This window comes from Aulonocara sp. 'chitande type north' Nkhata Bay, linkage group LG11 (assembly GCF_057382095.1).
Source record: "Aulonocara sp. 'chitande type north' Nkhata Bay isolate Kocher_YH1m ecotype deep benthic linkage group LG11, A_spYH_male_GT1.1, whole genome shotgun sequence".
In the NCBI taxonomy this organism is placed as follows: Eukaryota; Metazoa; Chordata; class Actinopteri; order Cichliformes; family Cichlidae; genus Aulonocara; species Aulonocara sp. 'chitande type north' Nkhata Bay.
In genome coordinates this window covers 3,296,665-3,323,368 of record NC_141354.1, presented here as the reverse complement: position 1 = coordinate 3,323,368, position 26,704 = coordinate 3,296,665, and the positions used below count along the sequence as shown (strand labels likewise).

Sequence of the window (26,704 nt, the reverse complement as noted above, 5' to 3'; positions counted from 1 at the left end):
TACAAACAACAAACAACAAATAGCTGAGCTGTTGGATTTACTAAGTGCATCCAAGAACACAAACAAGCAGTCCTCACACACATTTGAGAAAAACTGAGAGAGCTTTGGATCTTTATAGCTTACTGAATATTCATCTCTTTACTTTGTCTGCATGTGTCCACTTTTTGTCTTTTTCTATTTGTATTCTTCTCATTTCAAAGACATTCAAAGCTATTTGGAGACATGCAGAGTTCCTTAAAGATGAACCTAATAGAATTACACCAGTTGTTTAACTGAGGTGATCACGCTTTCCCCCACAGTCCTACCATTTTTCCCTTTTTCTGTAAAGCAATGCAAATACATTTTTAATACTTTCAGTCAAGTTTTTAATATTCATACAGGAATAAACTACAACAGAAACACCGTCACAAATCTACAGACACCATATTTACACACACATTTAGTACAAATATAATGTTTAACAGGAGTCTGATTCTTCTACTGATAAACATTTGACTTTGATTTCCAGGAATTTTCCACTGTGAGATTAATGGAAAGTGTACATTGCACATAGTGACAATGAATGACGGACCCGACCACACAGATCGCACTTTACTACACTTTTTACTCAGTTTTTGTCTCTTCCAGCCCTCAGCCCCAGCTGCACACACACAACAACAACACAACTGAACTGATGGAGCTCCGCTGTGTCAGCCTCCCTTCGCAACCGTGCCACCAACCACGCCCTGTTACACACATTATATGTCCACAAACACAAATCAAAGTGAAGGAAGAAAAACCGCAAACTAATCATGAAGCTACAGAGCCCCTTTACTGACATGGGTAAGGAAGGTCTTTATTGCATGGCCACATGTTGATGGGTCGTGAACTGGACGCAGAAGCAGATGCAGAGAGAGGAGATGCAGGTAAAAGCCTTTATTTTGGCTGATGGTAGCAGTAACATGAAACCATGAAAAACTAGGTACAACTAAGACAGACTGTGAAAAACTATAATCAACTATGAACACACTGGATGTGTTCAGGGGAAGTGAAAACACATGAGGAAAACAGCTGACTGAAATGAAACATGACGTCACAGGGAAAGTCAAACTAACACCAACGAACAAGATTGCATCAGACTCTTTCAAATTAAAACAGAAACATGGAGAAAAATAGTTATCAACAAAAAACCCCTAAAATAGACAAAACACTGGGTCGCACATCCAGTACTGTGACACATATACAGCAGTTTACCCCACAGTCAGATGCCTGCCATCTACCAGCTAACTGTGTGAAGAGGAAACATTGCTATAAATGTCTCTTTTGTTGACACGCTCAGTGTTTAGTAGCAGTAAGCTAATCCAGTGCTAATCACAGTGAGACTGACCTCATGGACAGTCATATAAACCTAGTTTCTGGTAGGTGGGATGGCAGACTCAGTCACTGCTGACAATCATTTTATCCTCATTTAACCTGTTAGATTCTTTAGAAAAGATGATCCAGTGAAATAGCCTTTGAAAAAGGATCTCTTCACATGTAAACAACAACTATTTAATACAGATTTAATAATTAAAGCCTCTCATTTAATTTAATGACTGATATCTTGAAATGATTTAATGCACAGCAGAAAGTGCATATTCAGTTTCATCTCCACATTAAGATGAGTAATGCTTTGAGACATTATATCTGTGGCTAAATCAGACAAAGGTCAGAGTGCTACAAAACACAGCCACGCGATCTAGATGAAAACATTCTGCATGACTCGGTCTCTTTCTAGTCGTCCTGTGGATGTCAAGTGCACGTCAGCAGTAGATGTTCTCAGCCAGCTTTCTCATTCTTTTATTGCAGCGTGCTGATGGGGAGGATGGAGGGTGGTCTGCAATCTTTGGTGCAGGGACAAACATACAAAATCCCACCTCATCTTCAGGTCGCTGCTCTGTGTTGGCCCCTTTCAGCTCATATTTGGATGAAAGACTCTATAATAAATACATTTAAGTATTAGACATAGGACGTAAACTGCAACAACACAGGCAGCTATAATTAAAGCTGATATGGGCTCTATCACAAAATCAGGAGGATGTGTGCTCATCTTCCAGCACCACACAGCACAGAGGATGCAAAGATCAGTCAGTATAAACCTGTGCTAGAACACAGTCCTGTACCGCGTCTTCCCCTCAGCAACATTAAACCAGTCGAAATACCAAAGGAAGATGTGGCTCGATGAAGCCATTCTCCACAAGGACTTTCCATGAAGTTCGTCTTGGATCGCCATGCGAAGGAGAATAAAACCAGCCAAGTGCAGATGAAGTGGGGGAAGATGAAGCAGGTCAGCACGAAGGCCAAAAGAGCAAGGGCAGTGAGACGAGAAGAGATGAGTACCAGGTTCCAGATGAAGTAGATGACTGATGAGGTTATGTTCTGGTTTTCTTTGGCAGGCAGGAAGGAGCGCAGCGAGCGATGGTAGGCCGTCACAGTGAAGGTGATAGCTGAGGCCGAGCCGACCCGGCCCATGTAGACCGCGAAGGCCGGGTCCTCCGAAGGATGCAGCCGACGTTTTGGGACATAGCTGTCAGATGTCTATTCATATTAATGTATTAATGTATTCATATTAATGTAATGTATTAATGTACAGAATTCACCTGCTTGCTGCTACTACTGCACATTCACCCAGTGTATATACTATATGTACATATATATATATATATATATATATATATATATATATATATATATATATATATATATATATATATATATATATATATATAATGTTCTTCCTCTGCACCCCCCCCCCCCCCCCCCTAATTTTTGCATATGTCGAGGAGCGTGTCAGGCTACATTTCACTGTGTGTTATACTTGTATAACTATGCATGTGACAAATAAAGAGCCTTGAACCTTGAACCTTGAACACAGCTACAGACATGTTGAATAAATTATTTATATAACTTAAAATGCAAATATAAATTGTACATTTTGAAAACGTATGCACACATTTGGAAACATATACAACTATTCATCTAAAAATGCAGCCAATGCACCTGCCAGTTTTTTTTTTTACATTTTGTACAACCATTTAAAAATATTACTAAAACTAAAACGAGAGAACAATCAGGACTCGCAATAAGATGCCCTACAAATGATGTGTGCCTGTAAAAAACATTGTTGGTCCCGCAAAAGACAGAGAACGTCACAGGGATAAACCAATGAGCTGTGCGGATCTCGTGCACTTCTTCGCAGACACGCAGTCTCCGCCCCTCACGTGACGTGAAATTTGTCAAAGTCAAAGTCAAAGTCAAAGTCAACTTTATTTGCCGATTCTGCCACATGTACAGGACATACGGAGAATAGAAATTGCGTTACTCTTCAATCCCTAGAGAAATAGCAAATGAACATTTAAATATATTTAAATATAAAAGTGATTAAAAAATGCAAGTAAAATAATTAAAAAGTAAAAATTTAAATAAATACAATTTTACATATAACAAGAAAGCTATATAATATACAATATAATGGGTAAGTGACATTGAGTGTAACCAGGCAGTGTAGTGCAAATAGGCAAATAGTGCAAATGGAGATTTAGTAGTGTACGGTAAGAGAAAGTGTAACAACAAAGTCTTATGAGGTAATGGCAGTCCAATGCTCCACAAAGTGACTGGTAACTGGTGCAGGCCAGTGAGTGAGTCAGAGAGTGTGTGTGTTTGTGTGTGTGTGACAGAAATTTGTATTGTTTAATTAAATTAGACTTTACGGTATTTACATTATTAACGCACACACATTCATTTTAATACAAATGTTTTATTTTTTTTTCAATCGACCGCTCTGGGAAAAAATATAATTATCATTTTTACGCGGGAGGTCAAAGGTTACTAACAAAATGGCCGAACACGCTGGAGCGGGCGTCACAATACTATGAGCTGCCGAGCAGAGAAGGGGATATTTGGATGCTTTGATGCGCGTCGAGTGGAGCATTTGTGGAGTAAACTACTTATTTTTTAATAAGGAAACAGAACAACTTATTGCTGCTCGTGGCTGATGTATATTCGTGGATGCGTCGGCGTGGTTTGCATGGAAAACAGTGCACAGCGGGCTCCGGGCGATACAAACCAAAGACTCATCGACAGCCTGACACAGTGATAGTTTAAACATTCCGACTGCTAACATATAGTGCTTTGGGAGAACTGACGAGCACCCTGTAAACGTGTACGAGTCTGGTGAATGCAGGGGGCTTTGAATTGTGAGCCTGAAGAGCAGCTCAGTGCGGCTGAGGCAAGGGAAGCATCACCGAGCGGAGTTATGGCACCTTAAAAGTTCAGCAAAGCACAGCGAGAAGCAGCGATGAACAGGAAGAAGGACAAAGGCTTCGAGAGCCCGCGGCCCTTTAAATTATAAGTATCTGAGCAGAATCACTTTCTTGCTGGTTGTTGTCATGTTCTATAGTAACAGAAGCAAAGTTAACCCTAGCTTAACGTGGGGAAAGTCAAGACCGAAGTAAATAGCGCTTTAGCTTTAGCTACACTTTGTACCTGGCTACGACAGAGAGGGTTTAGGTAGCTACATTCATAAATGAAACGTTAACTGTTTCGTTGTGTCACTGCTTTTACGACCCACCAGGTGGTGTGCATCAACAACATCAACTTCCAGAGGAAGTCTGTCATCGTAAGTACAGCACTTGCACACATAATGGCTCATCTGCTCACCGTTGGACAGCAGATACTCAGTTAGCGATCTGCCGAGACGGCAGCGCTCTCTTGTTTTGGTTCCTCTAATCACACATTACCGGCATTTATGAAGGGTGCATTACTGCTTAAAAGAGTGTTACTTACTGTAATATACGCCTGCAGTCTCGTGTTAATATTCATCATTATTATTTCTCAGCATTAAGCAAAATTACGTGTCAATCTTAAAAGTAATTTTAGCAAGAATCGCTTTTATTAAAAAAGAAGTGCTAAATAATGTTTAATGAAGATCTTTACCACACGGTGGTAGCATTTTCCCAGAAATGTGACTGTTTTACACGCATCATAGTCTTTTGTTTCTAAGACGACTTCTACCTAATTTAATATTTTGTTTGAAAAAGAAGCCTGGCTGGTTACTGGATAAGAATCACAGTAACATGAATTCTGCACAGACTTGGAGCTGGCATAGATAGAGACAGCGTAGATAAACTAAACTGGTGCCCATCCTCTGTTATTTCTAAGGTTTGATCTGTCAGGACATAATAACAGAAATCATCTGAGCAATATGAAGTTTAAAATGATGTTATTACAGATTCAGAGGAACGACAACACATGATGTATTACCTGTGTCATAAATCAAAATACAGAAGCAGGGTGTGCAAAAACTAAGTACACTTCGTGGTTCAATAGCTTGTAAACCCACCTTAGCAGCAGTAAGTGGAAATAATGGCTTTCTGTGTGACTTTATCAGCCTCACATTGCTTGAGAGGAGCTTTGGCCCACTCCTCCTCCCCCTCTGCTTCATCTCATTTCATTGAGGTTTAGTTATTAGGGTTCTTTTACCATCACTGTCGTGGTGAAGGTGTTTTTTCTTCACATTCTGTTTACAAGTTCATTTTTTCATGCTTCAAATACATGTTGTTATATTTTGCTGATGTCTTCCTTGCCTCTGTATACTTCAGGGCTATGTTGAGCTCACCATCTTCCCCACCGTGGTCAACCTGAACAGGATCAAGCTAAACAGTAAACAGTGTCGCATCTACAGGGTCCGAGTAAACGATCTCGAAGCCCCGTTCCTCTACAATGACCCCACTCTGGAAGTGTGCCACCATGAGTCCAAGCAGTGAGTAGATCCACATTCTAGTTATTTTGGACCTCAGAATATGTGTTAGTCTACAAAAGTACATCTGAAAGTGTCACTGATTTTCTTTTTAAATTTAGATTCTATGGTTATAACACATGTGGAATTATACTGGAAGCTATCTTAACCAGATGAAGGAAGTTTGTCCTTCAGTCAACAGTTATCAGAAGTTTAATAGTTAAATTGACTGTCTTAATATTGAAGCAGTCTTTTGTGTTGTACGGAGGCGGTGCAGGTGTTCTGCAAACAGCTGTTTAACTAGTGCAGGAACAGCCTGTCGTTACTGCAAGTAACAAACAAAATGCTGGAACTTTTTCTCTCCTGGGTCCTCCTGGGCTCTTTGTTGTGGGCAGGGTCCTTGGGTGTAAACATATTTGCTCCTTTTTTCACTTCTTTGTAAGTTCCGTCGCATTAATTCCCATAGTTTCAGAAATCTCTCACATCTGTGAGTCCTTGCTATCATTACTATTCTTTATACTTATAAATTCAAAGCTGCAGTGAAAAACTTGTTGGAAATACCCAGGAGGAATCGATGGTGCTGAACAGGCCAATCACAATGGTTGTGGGCGGTGTCAACCCCACGTATAATAACATTTCTAGAGAGGTGAACGTCAGATTACCTCAAATGTTACACTGTAGGGTTTCGGAGGGGTTTGCAGTTACGGCATAGGTACGGTGTAAATTTCCCGGTGAAGCATGAGTCCTCAGTCAGGTAGAGACCATCAGTCAGGGAGGGAAACAGGGCTTCATGCTGGAACTGCTGCAAAGACACACTAAGTGAGGGAGGCTGATAAGAAGAAGAGAGCTGCTTGGATCAAAAATAGAGAGGGCAAAACCAGGTTGTGTTTGGATTCAGCTGTCGTGTTTGTGAGAAACCGTGAAGGGCTGATGGGAGCATCGGCGGTTTTAGCCAGAGCCAAAGGAAAGTCCGCACTAGTGTAATGAAATGATTTTTAAAAATCTGTTTTGTTAATCGAGGTTTCATTTCTCCCGCATAATATGGACTCATTTTTATCAAATGGTGACTCAAAGAAGGTAACACAGACTCATTGTCTTTACTGTGCACCCCTGTTTACCCCAAAAACCATCTGTGAGCCTGGAAAAACCCTGCTGTAAGCACTGTTTGACCAAGAAACAGAGTGATGGAGTGCCGCATTACATGACCTGGTCTCCAAAAGCTACAGACATAAACTCAAGTGAGATGGTTAGGGACTGCAGCCAACAAGTGTTCAACATGTGTGGCAGCTGCTTCAAGACTGCTGGAGCAGTTTCAAGAGTAAAGAGTGCAAAGCTGTTATTGAAGCAGAATTAAGCAGCTTTAAGAAATTCTAATGTTGCATATTTGGCGTTATTTACACTCTGATCTTTGCATCATAAATCCCTGTTATTCATAACGTTGAGGTTTTTCTACACTGTGGAAAATAGTCAAAAGAAATTTAGGCTCATTTATAAGACTAGAGAGGGAGTCCCAACAGTTGGACAGGCCGCATGAACTAGCAGTTGGCAACAGTAGGGAGGAAAAACCCCCTTTGAATTAGAAAAGAAGCTCAGCGAGGGAAGGCTGGCATGTCGGGGCCCTTTATTGCTCGTGGTTGCATTTGGAGCCAAATAAACTTAGTGGAACGATGAACTGCTGTGATTGGTCGTGTGTTTAATTTACTGAATTAGCTTAAACTAGCAGAGCTGTCTGATCATTTGAACTGTTTGGAAAATATTTGGTTGTGACTACAAGAATGAGAAGAAGTTATATAAATAAGATTTTATTGATTAACCTTTATTTAACCAGGAAGATCCCATTGATAGGCAGCAGCAAGTGTGTCACAGTTACAGAAATGACTCAGTTAAACACAGGCAGCAACAACACACATGCAAAAATAATAGATTTGAGAACACAGATTTATTTATGTCATTTACTTATCTTGTCACATTAAGATTTGTGTCCATCGGAGTGGGTGGCTGTGATTATCATCAACTGCATACTTAAAGAACAGCAATGAATGCTTACTGCGTGTCCACACAGGAGGAACCTCAACTATTTCTCCAGCGCCTACACTGCCGCAGTGAGTGCCGTGGACCCGGACGCAGGGCACGGCGAGCTGGTCATCAAAGTACCCTCTGAGCTCTGGAAACAAGGGGATGGTAATGGAGTCGTCTGTCAAGTGTTTTGTGTAGCACCTTTCATGCAGATTAGTGCTTTTACTTTGATATCGATGAAGCCGATAATAAGAACAAATGTAAACAAAACACAACTGAAACTAAAAGCACAGCAAACATTCGAATAAAATAAACATATTTATCTAATTGAGATAAAGTGCAATAAAATGTGCAAGTAAACTGAAAGAAGAATTAAAATGAAATTAAAAAAACACAATAAACTCCAAACCTGTTGGTAAACTAAAAGCATGCAAAGTAAAACTGTATGAAATGCAGTAAAATAAAGAAACACTGTAACAGCTGAATAGAACTGCAGCATTGTCTCCCAAAGCCTGGTTAAAGAGGCAGACGTTAAGTTTCAGGTTCGATAGTTCAACACTTCAGCTGCTCCCCGGCTCACTGTTACAGCCGCTCTGATCATTTAAGCTAAATAGTGCCCACACAGTTTTTCGTTTTATACCTGGACCAACTAGCAGATGCATGTCAGGTGAGCTGAGGGGCTGTAATGGCTATATACACTGTAAAGACTCGAGCAGCTGTTTGGCTGTTCCAAAAATCTGCCAATCAGATGGCGGCAACTCAACCCAACTGCACGTGGGCATGTAGACATGATCAAGACAACCTGCTGAAATCAAGCAAGAGAATGGTGGAGGAACGGTGCTTTCAGTGACTTTGAACATAGCGTGGGCGCTCGGTCTGAGCTTTTCAGACGACGTCAGAGGAGAACGCACAGACTGCTTTGAACAGGAAGACGACAGCTGCTCAGATAATTACTCATTACAGCAGGAGGGCACCTGCAAACACACCCTATCAAAGTTTAACATAGATGCACTATAGCTGCAGAAGACCGAGAGGCTGCACTCCTGTCAGCTGGGGCTGCACAATACAATAAAGATCGCATTCCCTCTGTGACATTATGTAGGGTCAAAGTTTGGTATAAACACACTACCTGAGTGTTGGTGCTGACCAACTGCTTATGGTTAGTGTAGCCATCTTCTGATGGCTGCTTCCAGCAGGTTTACACACCGTCGAACTCCAGTCATGATGAGTTCACTGCACAAAGAGGGTCCAACCTAATATTAGCATGTTGTACCAAAAAAATAGACCATACAAACAACTGAAGGCTGCCTGAATATGGATGTGAACGTGAGTTTCTCCGTGTCATTCAGAGACAGAAACGCTCAAGAACGGAGAGGAGAAGTGTTAAAACGTTTGGAGTCTCCTGTGTTGTGGCTCAGAGTGAGCTCACCAGGTTGAATTTAACAGAAAAGTTAACATTTGCTCCTACTTCTTCTGAAATTTGTCTTAGCGTCAGTGTAACTATAAAAAGAAATACCAATTCATGATGACATCTCTGAGGGGCAACACTAAAGGTTTGTGGCTAGCTTAGAGACGTGTTGACACGTATGGCTAAAGTTATTGTTTTCAACAAATAATAAGCAGAAAAATAAATGATTTGCCCGTTTAAGGCCAGCATAATCTTTACCATCTCTTTTAATTTTTTTCAAATGACATTTTATTTTGAAAAGCCATCACCTGGTTACTTGTCTGTTGATTGTATCCAGTTCACTAAAATAAGGTTTTTGCCTTTTGTTGAATGAACATAAATAAAAATGGATGTTTTTATGTTTTGTTTTTTGTATCCAGATCTGAAAGTGTTGAAGGTGTACATAGAGTTTTCTCTGGACCAGCCCAAAGGCGGCCTCCACTTTGTTGTTCCTGATGTGGAGGGGAGCATGGCGGAGAGAGGAGCCCATGTGTTCTCCTTTGGGTACCAGAACTCCACAAGGTCTGCAAACAAACAATCTTCTCGTCCGTAGTAGATGAATAAATAAAAACCGCATTCCTTGGCTCCATATTGACAGATACAATATGTAGAAGTGACTTTTTGTTTTGGATGTTCCAGCTTTGGAAGTTGTGATGGAAAAATGAAAATCTTCTCCTGTCACAGATTCTGGTTCCCTTGCGTGGACTCTTACTCAGAGCTGTGCACATGGAAGCTGGAGTTCACTGTGGATGCATCTATGGTGGCTGTATCATGTGGGGATCTGGTGGAGACCATTTACACTCATGACATGAGAAAGAAGACTTTCCATTACGTCCTTCCCATCCCAACAGCAGCTCCCAACATCTCCCTGGCTGTGGGCCCCTTTGAAATCCTTGTGGACCCCTACATGCACGAGGTGGGTCCTCGTTCTCTGTTCTTTCTGCGTGGAGTTTAAATAAATGTTGCAGTTATTTCCTCCTGCAGGTATTTATACAAACTGACATCAAACATGTTCATAGTTGCAGGAAAGGATCCTTACCACAAATACACAAACTGCTCTGAAACAGATAAATCAGGCTACCACTTTAATTGGACTCACTGACCCCAAACCAGTAAAAAATGTACTGGGCTGTGGTTAAAAGTCATGTCCATGAAGTGTTTGTGTAAACTTTACCCTCAGCTGTACAGCTTTTAGATCACCTGGCTTGGAATAAGTTCTGCAACGACAGATGCAGAATGCAGTCGTCGAATAATCCAGACAGATGAGATTAGTCCAGCTTTTTATATCATTTTTATCCTAAAATGCCTTTAAAGTGGTTTAAATGGAGCTTTGTCCTGTAGTGTTTTTTGATGGCCACTTACTTAGGTGTCTTTTGAAGGTAAACGGTGTAAATAAAGAAGAATACATCGGCTCTCGTCACATAATCTTTGAAATACCACTGAAGCGCGCACGTCTTTGTTTCCTGTCAGGTGACACATTTCTGCCTGCCGCAGCTGCTCCCTCTTCTCAAACACTCAATGTCGTACCTGCACGAGATTTTTGAGTTCTACGAGGAAATCCTGACGTGCCGCTATCCTTACTCCTGTTTCAAAACTGTGTTTGTGGATGAGGCGTACGTTCAAGTATCCTCCTATGCTTCTATGAGCATCTTCAGGTAGGTCGTGATATCAGAGTTCACTGGTCCTTTTTGGCAGGATGATAGAAGAAATCAGCAAATGTAAAACACAAATAGATTGCTGTTGAAGGCGTTATTCCTCTCATTCAACTGCTGCCTCTGTTTCAGTACCAACTTGCTCCACAGCGCTATGATCATTGACCAGACTCCCCAGACTCGCCGCTGTCTGGCTCAGGCGTTGGCTCAGCAGTTCTTCGGCTGTTTTATTTCCAGGATGTCCTGGTGAGTGTTAACATGGGATGGTGAAGTAAAGCCAAAATCTGAGACACAAGTTCTAGTCTCCAAAGTCTAAGACTTAGAAAGAGGATGAGGAGTCCTGTCGTTCGGTAGTAGAGCTCCTGCTTCTCCACATCAAAGGAGCCAGTTAAGGTGGATCCCTCCTGTGTGAGTTGCTCTGGGCATGTGCTGCGGGGAGGAGGTTACAGGGTAGACCCAGGACACGCTGGTGAGACCTGATTGTCCTGGGAGAACTTCAGATGAGCTGGAGGAGGTGGCTGGGCACAGGGAGGGCTGGGCTTGTCATGATCTGTAAGACAATGTTGACTCTGTCACAATGCACCACACTTAATTGATACATTTGTTTCTTTTTACTAACACGTAACCATCGTTTGTAGCAACATGTTTTCACATCATGTTTTACATCAGTTTAAGTGCTTTTTTTTTCTTTCTTCGTGGAAGGTGTCACAGATTTAGACAGCAAGTACGATGATTAATATGATTAATGGTTCAGATACCTTTGTTTACACAATTAAACAGTACTCAAATGTTTCTTGATAATTGCGTGTGTTAGTGTTAGACTAGTCAGTCAAATTTCTCCCCTCATATTGTCGACCAAGAAATTAGTCTCCAAAAACATCCGTCAGCCTAATATCTGATATAGATAAGAACCTTCAGCAGCGTGAGATGTTTCTATAAAATGCATAGCTTGTGTAACACCATTGAGTCTGTTCCCTTTGGGTTGTTGTTTGTAGTTATACGTGTAGTTTGCTCTGCACAACACAGTCATTTCTAACCTCCTCACAACTACGGCCCACTTTAATGTGACCGACTCTTATTGTTCCCATCGTCCAGCAAGCAGTGTCCACAACAAAGAAACAACGTAGTGTGTGCACGTAAATGTTCAGGTGACATCATATTAAACCCCTTTTTCCTGTGAAACCGAGGCCTGTGCAGGATTTGGAACATGTAAGTGGTGAATGGCCTGCATTTGTATATCGCTTTACTCAGTCCCTATGGACCCCAAAGCGCTTCCCATATGGAAAAGAAATAGTAAAAACATATATGATTTACTCATGAAAGTGGCCACTTTCTCATTACTTTCATATATTTTTTTAGTAAGTATACAAAACATACAAGTTTCATTGTATAATTTTTCAAGGGATCTTATACGTGTTTCCACTCTTGTATGCTTTTCATACAAGTTTCATACAAGACAGATAAAAACTTTATAAGATTTATATATATCTTTTCCATATGGGTTTACACTACATTCAGTCACACACACATTCACACACTGGTGATGGCAGCTACATTGTAGCCTCAGCTGCCCTGGGGCGCACTGACAGAGGCGAGGCTGCCGGACACTGGCGCCACCGGGCCCTCTGACCACCACCAGTAGGCAACGGGTCTCGAACTGGCAATCTTCTGATTACAAGACGAACTGCCAACTCTAAAACCACGACCGCCCCATTTAATGTGGCGTTCTTGTATTTAGAAGGTGTAATGTTCATATATGCTGACCAATGAGTTCTCCAGAAAACAGTCAATCTGTAGGCTAGCAGTAAAAAGATCTATAGTTATTGAGAACGTCTACAATTCGAGCAGTTGTATATTTGTGTAAATGTTTATGTACCGAGATAGTCTGCGAACAACAAACCAAGACTAGCTGCCGACGTTTTCCTTACGGTTAGTATTGGTCAATGGCTTTAAACACCTCCTCTTTTATCTGAACATAGTTTTGGTTTCCCAAAAGCTAACTTGGAAAATATGGATGTGGAAAACCTTTACTTGGCCTGACTGGTGATGCTAGAATAAGCAGATCCAGGTAATGAAAAGGTATCCTGAATATGTGGAGCTTGCTTTTGGACGCTGTAAGAAAAGGCACTGAGAAGATGCACTACAAGTTCAGCTACAAACAGGCTGCGATTGGGCTCAAAGGCCAGAGAGTTGTGTAATGGAAAAGAAGCGTCAGTGTTGTTTGGAAGCGCTCTCACACAAACCGCTATGAACAGATCTCAGCAGTGCTTCCCTCGGCTCTCTGGGCTTTTAGAAACGTGTGGTAACAGTTAGTCCTCAGACCTCTTCTCGTAAGGCTGCCTGCTGATGAGAGATTTACAGCAGAACAAGGCTGTTCTGTCAGTACCAAGAGTCAGAAGTTGGGCCGGTCCTGGCCTGAACAACTGTATCCTCCAGCATGATGGATCGCTGCGCCGCTCGGCAGCTCTGCCAGTGCGGTCAGTGTCCGTGAGAGACTGAGGGATTCTGAGGGGCTTGATTATGTTAAGAGGCCCGTCAGAAAGGCCTCAACAGTCTCAGGTGCACCTTGTGCTGTGTCTACCCCTGTGTGTCCCTCCTTTACCCTACAGGCCATCTTCCATTCACCGTCCATACTTTGCCTTCTCCTCACTGACCTCCAAACACACATCAGATGTGGGGCCTTGATCTGCTTATGTTGTTGGGCTAGCTGGCTGCTGTTGTGTAAGGAAAAACCTCACAAAAAGTCAGATCTCTTTGATTTTAACAAAGCATGGCGGCCTGCTAGCAATTAATCCGAGCAGGGGGTTAACTGAGGGCTGTAATTGAGAACAGGCTAAGCTAAGCAGCCCATCAGACATACAAGGCACATGAAAGGTATTGGTTAAACTGGTTATGCATTTTGGAAAAACACGACCTTTTCTGATGTGTCGCTGCTCTGTGTGTGCACCGGATGATCCTCCTTAGACTTCCTGAGAAATGAAACTGTCTGTTGTGCTGTTTTTGGGACTCCTCTTGAAGAAAGGTGTCTTACAGCTATGAGGATGAAAGGAAGGTAATCCAAACTTAGGACTTGATTATCGCCCTGAGCATGACCCAACTTAAAAAGAAAATACTTAAGAAAACACACAGTGTACTGTTGACTCCAGGACATACAGCGATGAAGTCATCTGTGCCGTGTGTGCCAGGCTGGACTTAGCTCAGTGTCAAGCAGGGAAACCGCCGAGTCTCTCTTTCTTTTTTAACAAGCTAATAAATCCAAGCTGATAAATTAATGAGAGCAGTGTGTGGGGCCAGGTTCCATCCTTGAAGTGCCCTGATTGTAAAAGTTACTATTAAAATGTGAAGAAGCAACAAGTGTGGTCTTAAATGATTTATCATGCTTGGGCATGATGAAAGAGCGCATATCAGTGAGGGAGGAAGGATGGAAGAAGAGCCCTCACCCCCACAGGTCACGGCAGATGGCCGCCCCTCTCCCAGCCTGGTTAAAGGGAGTTTTTCCTTCCCACTTTGCCAAGTACTTGCTCACAGGGGGTCGTATGATTGCTGGGATTTTCTCTGTATTTGTCAAGGTCTGCGGAGGCAGACCGTGCGGAAAGGTGTGTGGTGGACCCAGGTGCGAACACAAACGAGGATGCAGGAGTGGATTCCAACCAAAACGAGCCTTTTATTATGGCTGAAAAACTCATGGAAAAGAACAACAAAGTAACTGAGGGAAAACCTGAACATAGACTGGGAAACTATGACTCTAATGAGATTTAGACTGCAAAATACAAACTATGGCTGGGCTACTATGACAAGGGGTAGGGGAGATAACACAGACGACGCGAGACAGACTGTATGAAACACAGAGACTAAATACACATGAGGGATGATTAGGGGAAGTGGCCACACATGGGAACACAGCTGACACACATGAACTTAACGACAGGACAGAAGGAGTGAAACTGAATACACTGACCGTGAATACAGACTTTCAAAGTAAAACAGGAAACATGGAGATTAGACAAGACACATGAACCGGGAAGACGTAGTACAGGGGAGATGACATAACCACACGAAGGGCAAGGGAGACTTAATACACGGGTAGTATGTACAAATGGCTGGACTGCCTTAGTGACCCTAAACAAAGAATAAACATCAAAATAGGCTAAAACACAAAACACTGGGTCGCACGACCCAGGACCATGACAGTATTACTGTAAGGTCTGTGTCTTACAATACAAAGCGCTTTGAGGTGGCTGCAGCTGCAGTGATAAAACTGAATTGAATTGTCACTAATATCGTTGCTGTATCTAAATGCTGGAATTTCACTATGATTCATTCACAGTAACGTTGGAAGAAAGTTGGGATGTTTTGTGAGCTTAGAGCTGAGATGTTCTGTGTTCTGTAGGGCTGACGAGTGGGTGCTGAAAGGAATCTCAGGGTACATCTACGGTCTCTACCTGAAGAAGACCTTTGGAGTCAATGAGTATCGGCACTGGATCAAAGAGGTGAGCGCTTCATAAATCTTCCCCTGTAAAAGCTGCTTCCTCATCAGATAATACAGTTAAAGCTTCAGTCACATACTGAGTGTTTGATTTAACTGTGGTGCTGTACAGATACAAAACTGTAGAAATGTGCCTTACTATATCTAGAAAGTTTGATTACATTTTTAAACTTTGGTGGAACCTGATGGAACGTCAAACATGCTCAGATCGAATAATGTTGGTGTTGATAATAAATCTCATTATCATCTCTTTCTGATACAGAAAACATACCTTTTGTTTTTGCCCACAGGAGCTGGACAAGATTGTGGAGTATGAGCTGAAAATGGGAGGAGTCTTGTTGCACCCCACCTTCAGTGGAGGGAAAGAGAAAGACAAGTAAGATATTAGATTCTAAGAAGTGTAAGCAGTGTCGTGTTTAGTCATAATCCTCCGAGTATAAATCCCAGATCATTTGTTGGATTTTGAACTTTCTTCTCTTCTTAGTCCAACTCCCCACCTTCACTTCTCCATTAAACACCCCCACACACTGTCTTGGGAGTATTACAAGATGTTCCAGTGTAAGGCACACCTGGTGATGAGGCTGATAGAAAACAGGATCAGCATGGAGTTCATGTTGCAGGTCAGCTGGGTCCTTTTGTGTGTGTGCCAGTATTTTCAGTTGGGCTTCATATTCAAACATGTTCTCTCTTTTAGCTCATTAACCTTTTGTTATTGTTTAGGTTTTCAACAAGCTCCTGAGTCTGGCCAGTACAGCCTCGTCTCAGAAGTACCAGAGTCACATGTGGAGCCAGATGCTTCTGTCCACTCATGCCTTCCTCAAATCCATCTCCAACGTCTCTGGCAAAGACATAGGCCCCCTCATCAAACAGTGGGTGTATCCTTTATCGCAATCAGATCTGTGTTTGCAGATGGAGGCAGGGATGGTGGAGGTTGCAGTGTTGGAAACAGTAAATAAGAAAGAAAATAACCAAATATGAAAGGCGTATAGCAGCATCATGTGAAACTGATTACAGTCAAATAAAAACATTCAAATATTGAGTCTTTATCCACTGGGTCTGACACCTCCTTGGAGGGTTTTAGTCTTAACCGTTCATATGCAGAGATCAGAGCAGTGTGGTGAAATTCTTCGGCAGTTTTGCCTTCAACAGAAAGAGGAACGTGCTGGAGCTGGAGATCCGTCAGGACTACACATCATCTGGAACTCAGAAATATGTGGTGAGTCTTACAGCCCTGTGCCTTGTCACTCTGTCAGGACCCAAGCAGGCTTAAATTGTCGGACTTTTTTTGCTACGTTCTTTGCTCTGTTTCCTTGCAGGGTCCAATCAAGGTGACCGTACAAGAGCTGGACGGCTCCTTCAACCACATGCTGCAGATAGAAGAGAACAGCCTGAAACACGACATTCCCTGCCACTCAAAGAGCAGAAGGTACCGGACGCTGCGTCACTCTCCTCTGCCGGGCTTGTGTATTACAATGGGCACTTACATTATTGCTGTTATAGCGCCTGAAAATCATGCATTGCTAACACTGAGATGTGCTACAGTGCATCCAGAAAGTATTGCCAGTGCTTGATGCTACAAGCTTGGCACATGTTTCTCCTATTTTCTTTGCAAACCCTCCATCAGGTTTGATGGTGTACAGCCATTTTCAAATCTTTTGAGAAATGTGTAATCTATTTCAAGTCTGGACTCTGGTTGGGTGCCCCTCCTTGGTCATCTTGACTCAGTGTTTAGGGTAATTGTCCTGTTAGAACAGGGGTGGGCAACTCCAGGCCTCGAGGGCCGGTGTCCTGCAGGTTTTAGATACCTGGGTCAACACACCTGAATCAAATGATGAGTTCATTCCCAGGCCTCTGGAGAACTTCAACACATGTTGAGGAGGTCATTCAGCCCTTTGAATCAGCTGTGTTGGATCAAGGACACATCTAAAACCTGCAGGACACCGGCCCTCGAGGCCTGGAGTCATAAGATGAACCTTCACCCCAGTCTGAGAAGCAGAGCTCTCTGAAGGTTAATGATGTCTCCGTACATCACTGCATTCATCTTTACCTCGACCCTGACTAGTTTCCCAGTTCCTGCTGCCAAGAAGCATCGCCACAACGTGATGCTGGCACCACTGTAGGATCGTGATGAGCAAAGCCTGGTTTTGCTCGACATGACGCTCGACATTCAGGCTGAAGAATTTAATCTTTGTTTCATCAGACCAGAGAATTTTGTTTCTCGCGGTCTGAGAGTCCTTCGGGACTTTACTAAGGAGTGCCGTCTGTTTGGCCGCTCTGCCACATATGTCTGATTGGATAGTTAAATATTCAATGCTGCAGAAATGTTTCTGTGCCTTCTGTGGATTTCATGGCTTGCTTTGTGCTGTGTGCCTTTCCAAACCATGCTCAGCTGAATTTACCACAGTTGGGCTCCAGTCAGGTTGTAGAAGCTCTTGATCAGTAGAAACAGGACGCACCTGATCTCAGTTTTGAGTGTCACTGGAAAGGCTGTAAAATCTTATATGTGTTCAATTTTTGTTGTTTTATTTTTAATACATTTGCAAGAATTTAAACAAACTTTATTCACTTTGTAGACTTTTGAGGTCAAATTAAGGTGGAACAAGTGAAGCGTGTGGATACTTTTCAGATGCACCATTTGATGTTACTTAGAAGAAGGTTGTGGCTTCACTGTTTCCTCCTAATATAGACGAATGTTTCCAGTCTTTGTTCTGATTCTTTGTTTCTCTCCTCAGCGAGAGCGTCTGTCATATCAGGCTGGGAGTGTTTGGTGTCACTGATGTGATTTCTGTTTGCAGAAACAAGAAAAAGAAGATCCCTCTGATGAATGGAGAGGAAGTTGACATGGATTTATCTGCAATGGAGTAAGACATTACTGCTGTGATGCATTGCTGCTATGTGACTCAGGCTGCGTTCACTCTGCAGGTCTTGATGCTCAATTCAGATTTTTTGATCAAATCTGATGTTTTTGTCTGCTCGTTCACACTACAAATAAAATGCGACAGCAAACGCGCTCTAGTGTGAACGCTCAAAGCGGCGCATGCACAAAAGAAGACGTCACACACAACACGCTCAGTTTAGACCCAGAGCAACAGTATGTGTGACTGATGGCCTTAATATAAAGACTTTACGTTTCCCAATTTTTGCTTTAAGTTACTCTGTTATTTACATAATGATGTAAATAACCTAATAATGATCCTTGTTGCTGTTTTAGAGGAGCGCTGCTTCAAAGGATAGTTTCTGTCAGAATCTGCAGATTATACAGGACAAAGAAAATGTTCACGTTTCTCCAACGTTGTCTTCCCAACAGTTTCACTGACATCTGGACAGGAAGCGTTCACGTCGTCTTCTCCGGCGCTGATATTTGGCGTCTGTCTTGTGTCGGTGACGTAAAAGACGGATTCAATGCGACCTGACCATCAAACAGCAGTCGCTTTCTGAAACATCAGATATGTATCGCATTCAGCACCACATATGAAAGTGACCCAGATCAGATTTGAAAATATGGGATTTGTGCCGTTCACACTGTCACCATGATCAGATAGATGGTCGCAGAGGGTCAAAAACATCGGATTTGATGCGCTTTCGCCTGCAGTGTGAACGCAGCCTTAGAGTATTGTCTTGCCAAGTTAATGCTTACATCTGTCTAACATATACGGTGCACGGTGTCCGTGCCTGTTCATTCCTCTGCAGTGCTGACTCTCCCCTCCTGTGGATCCGAATCGACCCGGACATGTCCATCCTGAGGAAGGTGGAGTTTGAGCAGGCTGACTTCATGTGGCAGTATCAGCTGCGCTATGAGAGGGATGTTGTTGCACAGGTGGGCTAACAGTAAGCATGCAGGGCTCCACACCGGCCTTAAAGAGCAGTCCCCTGTGTGTTAGATGAGCCTGTAGTTCTAATGAGTTGTCATTTCCACAATGATTTGATAAAGGAATCCCTTTATTTGCTTAAATCACAGCTCACTAATGTTCTGTGTCTTCATTCTGCTGCACAGTGATGCACATGTGCAGCTTTTTCCACTTCCACTATGACACCAGTGCATCGGAACATTATTGTATCACTGTGTCTAACAGGTAGCGAGTGCCCAGTGTTTAAGCATTCAGACTGTATCCATCAGTCTAAGGAAGAGACTGTGGGTAATTCTGTATATGTAACGTCAGACAAGACTTAAACATATTAAACGGTGTCAATGGGACCAGGATGCATCAGATTTAAAGAAAGTGTTTATTTGTCACAACGTTTGCTTGCACTCGTGTCCGTGTGTCGGAGAGAGTCTTCACTGCTCTGCTGTTATTTACAGCCACACTGCTTTCACTGTGAGTGTACAGATGAAATGAAAAACAACAATCAGATTCCTGATATTTTTCAAGTTCTCCAGTTCCTGTAGCATCAAGGCACCGTCCAGTCCTGACGGTTGGCGTGCTGTTTGCTCAGTAATTAATCTTCTCTCCATGCAACAGAGCTCAGCTTTCTGGTTTTTGTTTCATGCAGAAAGTCATTTGCATGTTGCTTTGTGGTAAAGAATGAGGCCTCTGATCCTTGCTTGCTGTCACGCGTCCTCTAGTCTGTAATGATGGTTTTGTTCCTGACTTCTCTGCCTGTGAATCCAACTCTGGCATAAATCACAACCGTCCCTGTGGAGAAATCTTTTTTGAGGCCACAGCCGGGATGCGGGTTGCAGGTGTCTTTTAGGAACTTGAAGTGTTTGGACAATCTTTCATTTAAATGTCGGTTTTATGGTTTAATTAAATGTGTTTTTTGCCATGTGTTCTGCTTAGTTATGCAGCTACAAAAACTGCAACGTTAGCATAGTTAAAGTTACTGTTCGTACTACTGCAAGTTTTTAGTAAATGTTCATCTTTTTCTTGTGTGTAAAGTCTGATTGAACAATGATCTCTCTGTTAGGAGGAGGCCATCTCAGCACTTGAAAAATTCCCAACTCCTGCCTCCAGGCTGGCTCTGACTGACATCCTCGAGCAGGAACAGTGTTTCTACAAAGTTCGCATGCAAGCGTGCTTCTGTTTGGCTAAGGTACGTGTCACTGTGTTGGTGTGTGATTCAGTAACAGCACAATGAAAAGGTTTTGAAGGCTTCAGCTTCTTCCACAATCTGTTGAATACAATATGTAAGCCACAACCATAGAGATGATGGCACTCCCAAACATCCATCCGTCTGTTAATTAGTCTTCCCTCATCTGTCAGCATCCACCTGAGCTCCACTGTCCAGTGAGATTAACCATCCGAGGGTTAAGTTAGCGCTGTTTGGTCCTGTCAGCGGCTCTGAGCAACGAGGTGCGCCCTTCTTACACCGTCTAAAATCAGATGGATGTGGGATCCAGCACGGCCACATTTTCTAACCCTTCGTGTTCGTGTGTTTGTGATTTCACCTGGAGTTTAAATCGTCAAAGTAACTTCAAACAGAACCACCTTAATAACTCCAGTTACAGAGTTGCTGATGTGCGGCGTTGGTTTTTTAATCTCACAACAAGTTGTGGATTCCTCATTTACGCTAAGGCCGAGTCTGCGAGCGCTGGGACACACGTGCTGTCAGCAGGGAGCGTCAAAGCGCCCTCTGGTGGACAAACCCTCCAGCATCAACACAACATGGTTGAATGGTGTTTCTCCTGACTCTTAATTATTTATCAGCCATCATAAATGCCAATATCGATGTTACCAAATGGCTAATGTGGGCTTACATATCAGTTTAGACTCCTTGAATCTGTTAGAGGTTACTATAAAGCTAGCTACGTCACCTCTTCACAACACTACAGAAGAGACGGGACACAAAGCAGTCACAGATTTATTCCTCTTGCCGCAGACTTAGTGAGAGGCCTGCTAAACCCAGCACAAGGAAGGAGCCAGGTTACACAACTACAGACTGAGGCAACACTAATGTATGCAACACTATGTGCCAGCAGTCATGACATCACTTTTGGTGGTCATCGGCATCAGCCAGAATAACAACGGCAAGCATAATTTGCCTGCAATGTTGTTAATATGGCAAAGCGATGTGGTCATGCTGAGTTCGGCTCCACATGTCACTGTTTGAAACGGCTCATTGCTAGCAGCAGACAGAAACTGGAGGGTGGTATTCTGGGAGTAGTATAAAAGAAAACGTGTTAACAGGTGAGACAGTTTTAAGAATAAAGTTTTGGGCGGACTGAAGGATCCACATAGCAACGAACAGTTTCAGCCTGTAGCTTCACAGTGTGACTCTGCTTTTCTTTTTAATCAAAGATGACAAAAACAGGGGCCTTTCCTCTGTTTCTTCTGCATTTACGTCAGTGGTCACTTAGTATATTAGTACTAAAAAAATGTAACTGATTGTAACTATTACAAAAGAGCTGCAGCAGCAGTACAGGCCATCGCTTCCAAGCTAGCGAGGCCACCCACCACTTTAAATGTTGCTGCACTTCAGCTCAGTTGACTGAATAATTCTGTGGCTCCAGGAAATTCTCTGTTCTCTGGATTTGGTCTGTTCTAACTTTCACCCCACTGGATTTCCATCCTTCAGGTTCCACCTGAACCAATATTTTCACAGCATGAGTGGAGGATGAAATGGCAGCACTTCACTTCTTTCACTAGCTCGCTGCGTTTGGCCACAGTGCCCCCAGCAGACTCTGTGATAATGGCTTTTGGTATACACAAAGCTCACGCACACTCAGGCATCCACACTCACACTGACCACAGACTGCAGTATGGCAGGCTTTACATTCCTCTCTGGACTTGGCTGCATTGCGATTGGTCGGGATCAGTTGTGTGTTGTTGGTAGAAAATGTGGGAAGCACGCTTCGAACACAGTGATACAGTCCATGAATGCATCCCCACATCCGACAGCCCACCTCCCCCTTATCCAGCTAACCAAATGACAACATCCTGCATGAGTGACCCTTGCCTGCATTTTACCACATTAACATAAATTCCCCAATATCCTGTTGGAGCGTATAGACCAGTGGGGCCGCTGTTCATACCTGTGGAAACCACACGAGCTGTTCGTGTGTGCATTTGCTGTTGACTTTGTAGCTCAGCTCTCACCACACGAAGTGCAACAGACAGACAAAGCATTGTTATACAAGCGAGAACATTCTTCACTTGTCATTCGTGTTTCTCAAATTCCTGCTGTAGCTATTATACTTCGCCGTACATTCTTCATTCCCTGCACTCTGCTGGAATCTGAAATGTTTCGCTTTTCTCTTTGTTGTTTTACTGTGACGGCAGCAGACAGAGGGGAGCTGATGGATGCAGTTCTGCACAATCAGGCGTTTAAAAGTGTAATAAAGTAACTTGTGGTTTGTTTTGTTACGCTGTGACTCTTACAGATAGCCAACGCCATGGTGAGCACATGGCAGGGTCCACCAGCTATGAAGTCCCTGTTCACCAGAATGTTCTGCTGCAAGAGCTGCCCAAACATCGTCAAGACCAACAACTTCATCAACTTCCAGAGCTACTTCCTCCAAAAGGTACAGCCAAGAAGCAGAGCTAAATGGTCCGATTAAAAAGCTTGAAGCTTATTCTTACGATAAGTGCTGTCACATCATGAGGTTTTAATCGTTAACACATAAATAACTGCTCTGAACAAATAGTCTTTATCTCGAGCACAGCGTTAGTGACTTGCAGACTATGAATTCACAGTCAGCTGTGTAAAAGAGTGTCAGCTAACTGGCAAATCTAATGTAGGCATCCTGTTTAATCCACTTTAGCCTTCTCACATTTGCTTTCATCTGTAAGCTGCTTTGTAACCCACCTCAACCCCAGCTTCACATGAGTACGGGTAAGCCGGTGTGCCAAAATCAGAGCCACACCACCAAATACGAATGACTGCAGGTGGAAGAAACAGCCTTCTTTGGATTTTAGTGGTCATGTGGTCAGTCGTAATGACTTAATTAGATACTTTGTGAAGAATAAAATAATAATAAGAAGATAAATTTATTGCATTGAAGATGAAAACATGAATATGTTCTCTGTCCTGTAGACTTTGTAAATAAAATATGCACAAATAATGGTGTGTGTGCGCGCGTGTGTGTGTGCGCGCGCGCGCGCGTGTGTGTGTGTGCACGCGCGTGTGTGTGCGCGCGCGCGTGTGTGTGTGTGTGCGCGCGCGTGTGTGTGTGTGTGCGCGCGCGTGTGTGTGTGTGCGCGCGTGTGTGTGTGTGTGCGCGTGTGTGTGTGTGCGCGCGTGTGTGTGTGTGTACCAGGTGTGGAACGTCTCTCCAGCAGATTTAGGTGATGGTGAATGAAGGCCTGACTGTCATGAACAGTTTCCATATCAATACCTTCATCATCCATAGTGTTGAACTACAACACAGCAGAACTTAATTAGAAATATCATATATTTTGTGAGCCGCTATAAAGAGGAGCCGTTTCTTAACATCTAACTCCAGATTTCAGTAGAACAGCCCATCGAGTATAAAGCTATCATGACGCCTGTTTTGTGTTTCTCATGCCAGACGATGCCGGTTGCCATGGCGTTACTCCGAGATGGGCAGAACATCTGTCCCAAAGACGTCCTCAACTTTATACTCGATCTGATCAAGTATAACGACAACAGGAAAAACAAGGTAAATCCAGTCATAGTGATGTGTTTACTCTTTGTTTGCATTGTCAGCTGCTGACTGGTCGAGTGAGTGGGCATAAAGAGGAGCTGAGTCTGGTACATCTGTTGTGTCTGCTGTGAGATGACCATTTTGGGATTTTCATGACGAGCCAAATGTAATAACTAACTGCTGACTGATATCGACATATGAACAGATAAAGAGGTCGGTGTTTTTGTCAAAGATTCATCTAGAAAAAAAAGATAAGGAACAAAACTGTAGACAGATGATTAGCAGCTACGTTTGAATGTGATTTAATCACACGCGACTCTCACAAACCCCTCCAAACCATGTATCCATAAACATTCTTCATCATTCTCCTTTTTCCCATCCTTTCACTCCTCTCCAGTTTTCCGATAACTACTACCGAGCAGATCTGATCGAGGCCCTTACCAACTCCCTGACTCCCGCCATGAGCATCAACAATGAAGTGCGCACGGTGGACAATTTAAATGCTGATGTCCGTCTCATCTTGGAGGAGATCACACGATTCCTAAATATGGAGAAGTTGCTGCCAAGCTTCCGAAACACCATCACTATCAGGTACCACGCCGAGTGTGTCCTTGTGTTTCAGCGCTACAACAGAAAGTTGTTAGTGAAATATACAAAACGCAGCTTTTTAGCCCTCTGCAAAAAGAACAAGATCGTGTGGGGATGTCAGAAAGTCCATATTCATCTTTACATGCCTGAATAGTTCTCATGTGTCTGACACAAAGCAGTCCAACGTCAGTGTAACAAAAGAAAAGAGCGTTTTGTGTTACTTAGATACAGAGAAGCTTGCATCCTCTCTGTTAACTTGTCACACTCCTTCTCTCTGTCGTCTCTAGCTGTCTGAGAGCGATCCGTCAGCTTCAGAAGAACGGCCACATACCAAGTGACCCGTCGCTCTTTAAGTCCTACGCTCAGTACGGACACTTTGTCGACCTTCGCATCGCTGCACTGGAAGCTCTGGTGGACTACACTAGAGGTAGGAGGAATAATACACGTTTGCTGGGGGGCAACCCATCATTTGGCAGCATCAGTATGATACCTGTGGTCCCCTGTCAGCATTTCTACTGAGGCTGTAAGAATGACCGGGGTTTCTTCACATCTTAATCAAACAGAGCAATAACACGGCTGATTGGTGCAGATCAGCCTGCTTCTCTCTGACGTATTTGTTGGTGGATCGTCTGCTAGTTTAAGGTTTTCTCTCTAATATTGCAGGACTGTTTTTGTGAATTGGTGCTATATGAATAAACTGTTCCTCTATAACACCATTGTTCACAGTGAAACACAAAATGACTTCAGTGTTCATTTAAGACATGTTTGGAAAATGTTAGTGATCCATAACCTTTGAGGAGTGCAAATATGGACGTTACCTTTATGTTTATTGCACCAAAGGACAAGAACGTAATGTAGAGGCATGGTAAAGGACACACTATTAAGTAATGCAAATTTGAATGTTGTTGTTGACACAGCCTGAGCACAGATATGATTCCTGTGTGATTTTGAGTGTTTGTGCTGCAGTGGAGCGGAGTTCAGCGGAGCTGCAGTGGCTGCTCAGCATGGCTCAGAATGACCCAGTTCACTATGTCAGGTCAGACATCACTCACCCTCACCTTAAAATGTTTGAAACAAATTCACACTCTTTGAGTGTTTGTTGTTGCGTTTCTTTATATGATGAGAGATTGAGTCAGTGTTGATAGTGAAGCAGCTGCTGCGCCTGACGTGATAATAAAGTCAGGGTATCTGTGGCTGTGAAAAAAGCCTTTAAAATTCCTTCTACTTAAAGGTCTCATATCATAAAAATGCCTTTTCTGGATTTTGAGATTTTTATCAACTTTGTGCTATAAATAAAAATCTGAGGTTGTAGTTCCTTTAGCCCCTGGACAACAACAACAACAACAACAACAACAAAGCCAGTCAGAATTTTCTCTGCTTCTTGTGGGAACAGAGTGACTGTAAAGTTTTTGTTTAGAGCAAAACTGTGAATTCACACATCACAAGTGAGGAAGACACTTTTTGCTCATTTTGTTTAGAGCTATACGTTGTTATCATTATGTGTTACTATGAGTGCAGCATATGTATGCATATATGTCTGTGTGTATCATGTCTCTTCCATAACTAGTGGGTTAAGGCTGAAACTTTGCCATTAATAATGATGCTTTTAATACAGACTTAATATATCCCTAAATTCTGTTGATTTCACGATCATCATCCCTCTGTGAATACAATCTTAAGTTCTTCCTCTACATTTGTTTTATGTGTCCCATTCAGCGTAGTGTACTCCTAAACGTAACTTACAGCAGGCACGTTTCAGGAATTTTGGGAATGAGCACGAGTACCTGATATGTAGAATTATTAAATCTGTTTCTGTTCTTGACCTACAGACATAAGATCCTGGGTATGCTCTGTAAGAATCCACCATTCACCAAGACAACAGACTCGGCTCTGTGTAACGAAGCGCTGGTCGACCAGCTGTGGAAGTTCATGAACTCTGGTAAGAAACACAGGAGACAAACATTGCTAGTGGCCCCCTGCTGTGCAGGCCTCTGCTGTGCCCAAACTTCAGGGTTTTAGTTCATGGCTCTTTATTGAATCCAAATGCAGTCTCTTGTTGTAAGTTTAAATTTTAGCTGTTTGTTCTTGGGTGCAGTGTTTCAGGGCAAATTTCAACTCCTGAATGAACCGATTAGAGTTTAATGATACAAGTATCTAATATGATGAAGTGATAAAATGTAGGGCTGGGCGATATGGCCTAAAATCCACATCGCGGTAT

The 26,704-nt window shown here is 42.8% G+C and overlaps 1 protein-coding gene and 1 pseudogene across 2 annotated transcripts in view; one reads left to right on the top strand and one right to left on the bottom strand.

Moving 5' to 3' along the window:
* Nucleotides 1-512: 512 nt before the first annotated feature.
* LOC147318325 (XK-related protein 8 pseudogene) lies at nt 513-2,490 on the bottom strand (annotated as a pseudogene).
* Nucleotides 2,491-3,829: 1,339 nt separating this feature from the next.
* Nucleotides 3,830-26,704, top strand: part of taf2 (TAF2 RNA polymerase II, TATA box binding protein (TBP)-associated factor) — a 35,594-nt gene continuing 12,719 nt past the window's right edge. For both annotated transcript variants that reach the window (XM_086310214.1, XM_086310212.1), the window contains exons 1-23: nt 3,830-4,365; nt 4,582-4,636; nt 5,619-5,779; nt 7,818-7,936; nt 9,599-9,740; nt 9,903-10,134; nt 10,689-10,873; nt 11,003-11,116; nt 15,261-15,360; nt 15,647-15,732; nt 15,841-15,976; nt 16,077-16,231; nt 16,458-16,572; nt 16,673-16,782; nt 18,152-18,217; nt 19,047-19,173; nt 20,262-20,387; nt 22,675-22,815; nt 23,803-23,913; nt 24,296-24,489; nt 24,774-24,913; nt 25,453-25,522; nt 26,316-26,425. In XM_086310214.1, the coding sequence (XP_086166340.1) occupies nt 4,316-4,365; nt 4,582-4,636; nt 5,619-5,779; nt 7,818-7,936; nt 9,599-9,740; nt 9,903-10,134; nt 10,689-10,873; nt 11,003-11,116; nt 15,261-15,360; nt 15,647-15,732; nt 15,841-15,976; nt 16,077-16,231; nt 16,458-16,572; nt 16,673-16,782; nt 18,152-18,217; nt 19,047-19,173; nt 20,262-20,387; nt 22,675-22,815; nt 23,803-23,913; nt 24,296-24,489; nt 24,774-24,913; nt 25,453-25,522; nt 26,316-26,425 (2,845 nt within the window). In that variant the 5' untranslated portion in view covers nt 3,830-4,315. The remainder of the gene's footprint in view (nt 4,366-4,581; nt 4,637-5,618; nt 5,780-7,817; nt 7,937-9,598; nt 9,741-9,902; nt 10,135-10,688; nt 10,874-11,002; nt 11,117-15,260; nt 15,361-15,646; nt 15,733-15,840; nt 15,977-16,076; nt 16,232-16,457; nt 16,573-16,672; nt 16,783-18,151; nt 18,218-19,046; nt 19,174-20,261; nt 20,388-22,674; nt 22,816-23,802; nt 23,914-24,295; nt 24,490-24,773; nt 24,914-25,452; nt 25,523-26,315; nt 26,426-26,704) is intronic.